The sequence below is a fragment of the Malus domestica genome, chromosome 03 (assembly GCF_042453785.1).
Source record: "Malus domestica chromosome 03, GDT2T_hap1".
Taxonomy (NCBI): Eukaryota; Viridiplantae; Streptophyta; class Magnoliopsida; order Rosales; family Rosaceae; genus Malus; species Malus domestica.
The window spans coordinates 3,257,680-3,269,097 of record NC_091663.1 but is presented as its reverse complement, the minus strand read 5'-3'; the positions used below and the strand labels follow the sequence as shown (position 1 = coordinate 3,269,097).

The following is an 11,418-nucleotide window of genomic DNA, read 5'->3' as shown; positions in this document are numbered from 1 at the left end:
CTGGTAATTGATGGCTGAACCTTTCACGCGCTGATAAAAAAGATATGGGCTGATAAAAAAGATATGGAGAGCCACGTTTGTTTGCAGGAGCTGGGAGGAGACACACCACAAGCAATTGCAGAGGTGGAAACATTGAATAAACTGGGCAGGATCAGGATGGTGTTGTCGTCGTGTTAGTGTTTATGGGGGTCCCCATTTGTTTTCACAAAAAACATTGGAGGCCAACACAGCATGCATTGCTGCCCCGATATACTGAAAAGCTTATTGCAGTTTGGGACTTAAGGGTTTCAATTTTCAACCACCCATTTTGAGTTTTGACTGTGAAGATCAAATATTATGAGTGTTTTCGAACATTGTGCGACTCCTTATATGCAAGTTAAAATATGATATTATACAACTATTACTCGTGAAAATCACAAAGAACAGTTATTTACAGTATTTTCCTCTTATAAACTTCTCCAAATGTTTTGTCGGAGTTAATCTTCTTTGATTTGTTCAACCCATGCTATAACAAAAAGAATGAGACAAGTAAGGCAAAAGGAAGTGTGATAATTACTCCTCACAATTAAGTTTATACACGTGTGTCAATTTGATTTGTATGAAGGAAGAAATAACTCCTAGCATGTGAGAAATAGAGTATTTTCTTATATTGTTTTGGTTGGTTTTATGAGAAATTCGATCAATATACTTACTATGTGAAAATTAAACTCGATTTTAGCATATTGGACTATCTTTCAATTATTAGTCTAGTGATATTTTTTTTTTCTGACACCGAAAGAAACCACAAGTTCGAATTATCTTCCCTATTAATAAAAAATGAAACACCACTTAATCATATTATCATTCAGTAAACTGAACAAAACCTGACCCTTGTCACATCGGTTAATGCATCCAAGTTTTACATGACACCACAAACTTACCCGTAACGGTAAATAATACAAGGACAGTGAACCCAACAAAACCTTACCGAGCCAATCCTTGGCTGCGAGCCACAGAATAAACAGCCTTAGAATTTTCGAACGTACTCCATCTGATTCAACATGTTGGGCCGGTTGGTTAAGTGCTCTGCGGCCCGCACCCATTTCACCTGGTCTCACTCTGTTTTTCCATTCTTGAGGTGAAATTATGAGATTTAGAAATTATAATATTTGTCCACGTCATTTAAAAAAAATCTGACCATGAATGCCACATAGGCACTGTCACGCCCCGACCCGCGAATAAAGACTATTCACGAGGTAGGGTGTGAACCATATCTTAGCTATAGAAATAAATTCTACAACCAAGATATGGTGGAAAAAATTAAATTAAATTACAACGATTACAAAATACATCATATAACAAATCTTACATAATAAAAGCTTGAGTGTACCACATATAATTTATTGAATACGCAGCGGAAATAAAATATTAGTATACAAAATTTAATTCATAACAAAAGTACCAACTAAAATAATAATTGAAATGAGTAGTCCTTGCCAATACATAATACATATTCAATGAGATGCATGGAACATATGCAAATAAGATGGATGAATGTACTCACTCCCTTCTAATCCCGTCAACACATACCTAAGGCACCCAAGCCTGCACGTCCCATACCATGCTTATACCACTTGGCTCCAAGTATGTTATAATATGAGTTAACTCCTGTTCATCCCTTAAACCCAATTTTTGTAATTAAACTCTCAGTTTCCACTTTATTAAACAGACACTTCACCCAACGCCCAAATGTATATTCAAGCCCTGCACCCTACGCCTGACATATATAAGATTTCATTATTTTTAATTCAAGGCAAACTTCAGCCCTTGAATATCCTCACAACTTAGACACTTTACACAAGTGAGCACTTGACACAACACAACTCTTTTTCTTGCTTTGCAATGCATATGTATATGTCATGTTCACATAGATATCAATACTCACACTTTATCTAACAAGCCAGCAACTTCAACATAAATCAAATTGATTAGTAACAAGAGTAATATAATCATAAAATTAACAAAATAATAATCTATAATCCATCATATAAAATGTTACTCGTTGACCACTCCATATATATTTGTTCATCGTCTCGTCCATCTTGGTCGGGCAACCTGTTTTTATTAGAAAAGAATAGACATCCATGTTAGAGAAAATAATCGTTAGAGTGAAATATATGTCTCAAATGCCACAAGGCATGAAATTACGTCTCTAGCTGTTCTCTTTCCAAACATCATCTTTTATTTTTATTTTAGCCCACCACTTCTACTTCTTTAATATAGCTGAAACTCTCAACCAAACATCAGCTGTTTGAACTGGGATACAAGTCAGCACATAGATTAGATTGTCGTGGTTTTTGGATATGTTATAGAGGAGATGATAAGGAACAACTTTTGTGAAGGAGATGTTTCTATCGGAGCTACTAAAAATGGGGTTTTGGTAGTCATAACATGGCTGTCCAGTTTTCCACGGAATTAGAAACATAAGTTGGTATTTCAAACATATTGGAAGATCGCACCGTTGGATTTTCCTGAAAGTTTGATATGTCATGGTAGAGAGACAGACAAACAATTCTCATGAAGAAAATATTATGATAAAATATATGGATGATGGTGTTTGGATCTGTTAAATAGGCTGGACGAATTTCTAGTCTTGGATATCTTTCTTTTGATAGATGAAAATGATAGTAGTTTGATGGAGAGATTTGTTGGGTAAGGCTCATGTATTTTTCTGGGATTTGTCTCACACTCTTTGTACATCATTCTCAAGGGAAAATAAATGGAGATTTTCTATGGTTTGGTGGAAGTGCTTCTCATGGAAATTATCTCAAAATGTAAACAACACAAGATTTAAGTGGTTCACTAATTTGGCTACATCCACTAGGGTAGTGTTTTCATTGTATTTCACTATATGTGGTAGACTTACAAATACAATGAAAGATGGCTTTAAGCCCTAAGAATATATAAAAGAAAATAGGAAGGTAATATGAAGGGAAGAATGACTTTTTGTTGGACTTGTTCTTTTTCTTTCTTTTGTTCTTCTTCTTCCTCTTTCCTCTCCCTTTTCTTCTTCTTTCCTCTATCTTTTCCTCTTCTTCTTTTCTCTATGTCCTTCCGTTGTTTCTTTCCTCCTTCCTTTATGTAAATTGCATGACATCTTCTTGTCCAAAGAATCTCCACAAGTGTGCCAATGGAAAGAAAGCAAGTGTCGTGCTAATTATTACCTAGAAATATGTTCCAATGAAAACACACCAAATGTTAGCCTAATCATCACAATGAAATGTGGTCCAATGACAAAATAACAAATGTTAAACAAAACCTTAGCTCTAATATGTGTTCAAATGGCAAAGAGACATGTGTGAAGTTAATCAATATTATGAAAGGTGGATACAAGCATCCAAGGCCACATTCATCTCTAAGGAATATGAATACTACCTCTTCAAACTTTGGAGGGATGAATCATCACCAAACATTTAGCTCTTAGATTCTTAATGAATACAAACTTGCCAACTCACCCTTAAGTAGACTTCCACCTTCATATTTAGAGTGGTGAGTAATCACCAAATCATTGACTCCTAATGCTACAAACTCTCCACCTCAACCTATTTAGAGTAGTGACTAACCCCTCCCCTTTATTCTCTAATGGTTGCCAAAACGCCACTTAGCCTTTGTGAGAAAAATCTAGCCAAACTCATCATAATCCCCTTCTCCAATTCAAACTAAAAATATCCCTAATTACATATGAACATGAAATAGCTAGTTTTTGAAATAATTTGTCGGAAAAAAGGATTTTACATTGAAACTATTTTACATACCTAGAATAGGTTCTTGCATAAAAATAAATCAAATAAAATCATTACGTAAAATAATTACCCAACAGACACCCATATATATATATATATATATATATATATATATATAACCTTTTTTTTTTAAATACGGGGTATTACAGGCACTTAACGGTTCTTTTAACTTGGGAACTAACGGAAGTGACATTTCCTATACTCCATATACCTTTTTGAGAAATTTGAAAAGATTGAGACTGATTTGGATCACACCAAAAGATTAGGGTTAGGTTTTAGGGTTTAGGTATAGGGTTTAGGGGTTAGTGTTAAGGGTTTAGGGTTAGGGTTAGGATTTAGGTTTTAGGGTTAGTATTTAGGTTCTAGGATTTAGGGTTAGGGTCTAGGGTCTAGGGTTTAGGGTCTTGGGTCTAAGGTCTAGGGTTTAGGGTTTAGGATTAGGGTTTAGGATTTTAGGGTTAGGTTAGGGTTTGGGGTTTGGGGTTTAGGGTTTAAGGTTAGGGTTTAGGGTTTAGGGTCTAGGGTTAGGGTTTAGGGTGTAGGGTTTAGGGTTGAGTGTTGGTTGAGGGTTGAGGTTTAGGGTTTAGGGTTTAGGGTTGGTTGAGGGTTTAGGGTTTAGGGTTACGAAATTTAAACGTATACATTCCTTATGGGACTCCCAAGGGCGGCTTTTGTATTTGTTTTTGAACTTTTTCCTTTTTTTTTTAAGAATAGCAGAGTAGATTAAGGGTTAAATGTTTTAATATTTTATGGAATATTATTATTTGTCCATAGCAATATATTTAAATTTTTTTAATGCATCCTAAAACTAACCTCTTGTTACACGCTCATGCATGTGGCAATTCTTTTACATCGACTATTTTTTGTGTTTTAAAAATTTTCCTTTATATTTTAGGGGTTAAATATTTTAATATTTTATGGAATATTATTAAATTAGTAATTCTTGCAACAGGCTCTTGCGTGTGGAAATTTTTTACATCTTTTTCTTTGTCATTTATTTGTAATTTATATTTATGCTTAGTTTGCATTTAAAAAAAATTAAAATGTTTTTTATGAATAGCAATAGATTAAGGGTTAAATGTTTTAATATTTTATGGAATATTATTATTTGTCCGTAGCAATATATTTAAATTTTTTTAATGCACCCTAAAACTAACCTCTTGTTACATGCTCATGCATGTGGCAATTCTTTTACATCGACTCTTTTTTGTGTTTTTACTATTTTTTATTATAAATAATTGAATATTTTAGGGGTTAATTTTTTTTTAATATTTTATGGAATATTATTATGTCTTCATAAAAATATATTTAATTTTTTTTCAAATTTAAATTCAATCTATAATTTTATAAATTAGTAATTTCTTGCAACAGGCTCTTGCGTGTGGCAAATTTTTTACATCTTTTTCTTTATCATTTATTTGTAATTTATATTTATGCTTTGTTTGAATTAAAAAAAATAAGTAAATGTTTTTATTTAGGGTCTTAATCAGGGAGGGATAACATCTTGTCATATGCTTACACGTGTGACAATTGGCCCTTGTATACTAAACTAAAAGTTTTTTTTTCACAATAAGTATTAGTATATTTAAGTTTTTATTTATATATTTTTATTAAAAAATTATTCAAAAATAAATTGGAAGTCAGTCATAAACCACCCATGTCACATCCCGGCCCGGATCCACCACATCCCGAGCCCGTTCCACCATGGTTTTGTTTTTTGGAACTCACGAGCAACTTCCTAGTGGATCACCCATCTTGGGAGTGCTCTAGCCTCCTTCTCGCTTAACTTCGGAGTTCCGACGGAATCCGAAACCAGTGAACTCTCAAAAGGCCTCATGCTAGGTAGGGATGGGCATATACATTTAAGGATCACTCCCCTGGGCGATGTAGGATGTTACAACCCACAAATGTGGAACTTTTTTTTTGTCTTTTTCTAAAGTTTTAAATTTGAAATTCATTCAAAATTAAAATGTGTTGAATTAAAATTACTTTAACTCCTTTTCATTCAAGTGTAATTTTGCCACTTAGTACAATGGTCTAGTGGTATTCTCCTTCACTTATAAGTGAGAGGTCTTAGATTCGATTATTGCCAAAGATGAATTTGAACCCCATTATTGCTAGCTCATTGTGAGGCTAAGCTCACCCCTCCCCTTTAGTGTAGATAATATCGGTTGTTAAAAAAACATGTAATTTTTTAGGGACAATTTATAGTATTTTGAATGCTTCACCATTTTAGGGTGCTCACTATATATATATATATATATATATATATAGAGAGAGAGAGAGAGAGAGAGAGAGAGAGAGAGAGAGAGAGAGAGTTGTAACCCAATGGTAGCAATGGTCATTTTAACATAACTTATTTTGATGAAATTCTGACAGAGTTGACAAAAATGACCATAGCCACACGTTTTGATGAGTTAAAAGATCCATGGTCGAGAGAGAGAGAGAGAGTTGTAACCCAATGGTAGCAATGGTCATTCTAACATAACTCATTTTGACGAAATTCTGACAGAGTTGACAAAAATGACCATAACTACACGTTTTGATGAGTTAAAAGATCCATGGTCAATTGGGTTAAAATTGAGGGACCATTGCTCCAATTGGGTTAATATATATATATATATAGAGAGAGAGAGAGAGAGAGAGAGAGAGAGTTGTAACCCAATGGTAGCAATGGTCATTCTAACATAACTCATTTTGACGAAATTCTGACAGAGTTGACAAAAATGACCATAGCTACACGTTTTGATGAGTTAAAAGATCCATGGTCGAGAGAGAGAGAGAGAGTTGTAACCCAATGGTAGCAATGGTCTTTCTAACATAACTCATTTTGACGAAATTTTGACAGAGTTGACAAAAATGACCATTACTACACATTTTGATGAGTTAAAAGATCCATGGTCATAGATTTTTATTAGGGATCATTACTCCAATTGGGTTAAAATTGAGGGACCATTGCTCTAATTGGGTTAAAGTTAAGAGATCATTGCTACAATTTTCTTTTTCCTTCTTGCATTCCACATGAATAACATCTCTCATCTCATGCTAGCAAAAGTTGATAAATTAGAGAGAGAAATATATAGTTTATAATTTTGGGAGAGAGAAAGAGAAATATATAGGAAGATTCAGATCTTGAGATTTTATTTTTTGTGCTACAGATTCAATAGAGAATGTAGTATAATTTATTTATATATGAAAAAGGCGCCACTAACCCGATCTATAACAAGGTTTGATTCTCTACCCTCCATTTCCCTCTCTCCTTTCTCCACTCCTCTCTCAGTTTCTTCTTTCTCTCTCTACAAAGAAGGTAAACAAGATGATGATTTGACTTAATCTTGAGCGTTTAAAAAAAACCTCTAGCCTTGTGGTCAAAAGTAACAAAAACAATTAGTAACCCATTTTCTTCACCTTGAAGCTCATTACTCTTTAAAACTTGTTACATATCTCTGCCTGCTGCACAACATAAAGATGTTACTTGGAATAGCTAATAATGTAACTTGCATTGCACAGCTTTACACTGGAGATGGATAGTTTCTTCACTAGTATTATACATATATATAATGTATGGGAAAATTTCAAAGTGTCATCTTGGGGCCCGTTGATGGAGTTTGCATTTTCAGTGTATTCAGTTTCTCGATTGTTCTCCGAAGTTTTCCTGAGGTTGGTAAGGCTCAACGGGGCCATCCTAGCCCATTGAGCGCTCTACCTCGGGCCATCAACATCAAGACCTCGCTCTTTGCTGGATGGGTGGTCCTTTCATTCAAGGAGATTGCCTGATCCATGTCAACTCCCCTCCTACATGTTTCTCTCTCACAATCCACTTCATTAGTTCAATATTTTGTTTTGTTTTGTGGCCTAGAGTCATTTGCTTTTTTTTTTCTGACCATGTATGAGGTTTTCTTTATTATGTAGCAGGAAGGAATGATGGCTTGCCCTGTTGCTCATCATAATATTATGCAAATATTACTCGTGAAAATCATAATGAACAGTTATTTACATAGTCCAACTTTCCTCTTATACACTTCTTCAAATGTTTTTTGTCGAAATTAATTTTGCCCTGATTTGTTCAACCCATGCTGTAACAAAAAGAATGAGACAAATAAAGCAAAAGGAAGCGTGATAACCACTCCTCAAAAGAAAGTTTGTGCTCGATCATGCTTATTTCTTTCGAAAAAGAAAGTAGAAACGCTCCTTGAGTAAGTACCTCATAGATGCTTCTTCAAAATGCACTAAAAAGCACTTAAAGCTCATGGGCACTTCTAAATTTTTTTTCTTTCCCAAAGTACCATAAACAACACTTTTAATCATCTAAAGATTTAGTGTTTGTTTGAACGTGCTTTTAAAATGACTGAAAGCGCTTTTCGTGAAAATGTTTTTGGAACCAATCCTTAGTAAAAATGCAAGTAAATTCTGGAAAAATACTTAAAATGCTTCTTGGAAGAAACACATAATTAGTGCTTCTTGGAAGAATCACATAAAGCACATAACTGGTGCTTCTTGCAGAAAACACTTTTAAGTGATTTTGAAACAAAAAAACATTTTATCTAAAGACACTTTTAACCATTTTAAAATTACATCCAAACGAGTTTTTATTCATTTATATGTTGTTGCGCTTTCACGAAAATCCCACATTCCCCTGAACTTGCAAATATGTGATTTTGCCACACTTTCATTTTGTGTCCGTTACCCTATTCCATTACGTTGGTCAAAAAAATCGTTAACTTGGATGAAGCGGAAATTTTTTGCTCAAAACTTAGCATTACCGTTTTGGTTCTAGTTATACAAAGTTAACGATTTTCCTGAACAACTTGACAAAATGGACAAATTGAGACTGTGAAAGCAAAGAGCAAAAAGTCACAATTGTAATTTCAAGGGGCTGTGGAGAGAGATGCAGAAGTACGATTTTCATCAACACACAACGAAAAGGCCGCCTCCAAAGTTTTTACCCCTTCAAGAAGCAATCCAAAACAGACATAAATACCTCCTCTAAACACTATCTCGGAATTTGACATCGAATTGAAAGTTCGGTCCGATTCCGAGACGCATTGCATGTTGAGATTGAGCTTTTCTCATCCAACACCAGAGCATCAAATTAAAACAATGCAAACAAGAAAGCATAAACTTATCAATCAAACAAGAAAAAAGGAATTCCAAATAACGAAGGGAAATTTTCCACCTATTGAAAATAACATTGTCTCAACTTGAAGGCGGCAAAACAATGTAAACCTCCTCCATACCAAAAGAGACAATACGCAGACGAAATAAGAACAAGCATCTTAAAAATCCCAGTTCCACCTCTTACATCTATTTATTTACTATTACGATAACATTCAAGCATAATGGATTTCTCAGGGAGAAGAATCCCCTAGCCCATGGCATACTTCTGGGTCCACGATCGAGCAGTGGCCTCGTATTTCTGTCTATCAGTCTTGTACATGTGCGCAATCTCAGGCACCAGAGGATCGTCGGGGTTTGGATCTGTCAGAAGGGAGCAAATGGAGAGGAGGACCTGCATCAAGAAACAATCAGTTATTATGTAAATGACAAACAATGCGCATCAATATGCATTGACACAGAAAAGAATGAAGGAAGATCTAAATAACACGAGATAAGTGCGTTACCTTGGAAATGGTCAGGGCAGGACTCCACTGCTCCTTGAGGATGTCAAGGCAGATACTACCATTGCTATTGATGTTCGGATGGTAAACTTTTGTTCGGAAGGCAACCTGTTCAATGCACAAAAAGTAGCACGCTATGAGTATTATTATCACCATATAAAAACAACACACTACATCAATCCAATTGCATTGAAATTACAAGCCTTAAACAGATGAAATATTTTGCTGCTCTAGTTTGTATTGCACAAGGTGGATTAAATTTCTGGGGATATATACCTTGGGTGGCTTGAAAGGGTAATCAGGCGGGAAATGAATGGATACGAGAAAAACACCACCAGAAAATGGGCTGTCCCCCGGGCCCATAATAGTTGCTTGCCAGTGAAACATATCATCAGCAACGGGACCTGTTGGAAAAGAAAAACTTAGTTTTAAAACATACATAAAACAGTAATACTTTGTAAACTTCAACAGCAAAACCTTAATGCCTCTTCTCTTCTGCATTAAAACCTGGTTCTTACTCAAAAACATGGTTAAAAGAATTCCATGCAACATCCAAAATAAACAATATATCCACCAAACCAGAAGAATAAGAGATAATACTGGTATCTCTAATTAAAAAACCAGGCACACTCAGTCCTTCCCGGAAAAAACTGTTGTGCAATTTACATTAAAACAAACTGCTGAAGGACAATGCATTAGAAACAACAACAAACACACTAATCTAAAACGAGAGTGAGTTTATAAAGTACACTTAAACCAGCTGCCCAAGATACCAATCAATGCACAAAAACAACTATTTAAAAATTAGATGTACGAATCTCTTCACATTTTTCATTTCAAATGTGAATTCTCTAATATCATTCTTCTCCCATGTGAATGTTCAGTGAGAGTAATCTTTTCGTATAAACTTCAAGAATCAAAAGCAACAACACAAAATGATATCCAGGAAAAGATGAATACTTGAACAACTGCTAACTGAAGTTCACATATCCAAAACACCAACCGACCCAAATATTACATATCAAAAGAAACATTTAAAAATACATGAGAATAGAACAAAATACCTGCACTGCAAGAAGCGGGCGGGTCTTTCTGAAGGTCCTTCAACTCCTTGTTGATCCGCTTTGAAGCCATCACGAAACACTACAATAATGTGCTGCAAGGTTAAACACAATAACAGTCAAAATAAATACTACATATGCATCTGATTGAGTTGCAGTGTCGCACAACCGAAAGAAACGCATAGAACAAACGGGAGTTTCTGTGCCAACATCAATACTCCAATTAAAAGTAAAAGGCTCACGAAACAGTAGTGTGTCCATTACCCTGTAACATCAACACACCCACCACCAACAACCTGATACGTACAAATTCAACACTACAAGTGCCCCTTTCTCCTAAATCGAATCAGGTGGTTACAAAATTAAAAATAAACTCACAATTTCGCATCGAAATCTTGCTTTATCTCAGTAATAGTATCAACCAGCAAACCCTAGGATTCAAAATTCAAAAACTCGAAAAGCAAAGCATTTCGAAACCAAAAAAACCCACAACTAGTAACCAAAGGCATCACAACGATCTAATCCGCACACGAAAAAAGCCAAATCCCTCAAACTACACTTCAATCAATTCATTGCATGAAAAGGAAAACAGAACCATCGTTTCAAAAGGAAATTCAAACAAAATTCGAAACAAACATCAATCAAACGATCGCTAAGAACCCCAAAAATATGAAAATTCGCATACAATCGTTCGATAAATCAACAATCCGAAACAATTGAAGAGAAAAAAGCATAAGAAATCGAGAAATCGAAGAGGCGATATGCTCACCGGCGATTAGGCTAGGGTTTTCTGGTTGGGTTTGGGGAGCTTCTACTTCCAGAGAGAGAAAGAACAGAGAGAAACTCAGCGTCTGAGAGCCGTAGAGAGAGAGAGATACGCAGGAATGGGTTTGGGCCAGAAGGTCCCTCGTATATATACTACCAAGTATAGAGTGTGGGCGTGTTCGTATGAAACTC

The 11,418-nt window shown here is 35.2% G+C and overlaps 1 protein-coding gene across 2 annotated transcripts; it reads right to left on the bottom strand.

Moving 5' to 3' along the window:
• Positions 1 to 8,930: 8,930 nt before the first annotated feature.
• LOC103417468 (ubiquitin-conjugating enzyme E2 28-like) lies at positions 8,931 to 11,418 on the bottom strand. Of its 2 annotated transcripts, none has more exons than XM_008355661.4 (5): positions 11,231 to 11,418; positions 10,465 to 10,543; positions 9,677 to 9,804; positions 9,404 to 9,508; positions 8,931 to 9,291 (listed from the first exon to the last, which is right to left on the bottom strand). In XM_008355661.4, exons 2-5 carry the CDS (start codon positions 10,532 to 10,534, stop codon positions 9,148 to 9,150), a joined length of 447 nt encoding a protein of 148 aa, XP_008353883.1. In that variant the 5' UTR covers positions 10,535 to 10,543; positions 11,231 to 11,418; the 3' UTR covers positions 8,931 to 9,147.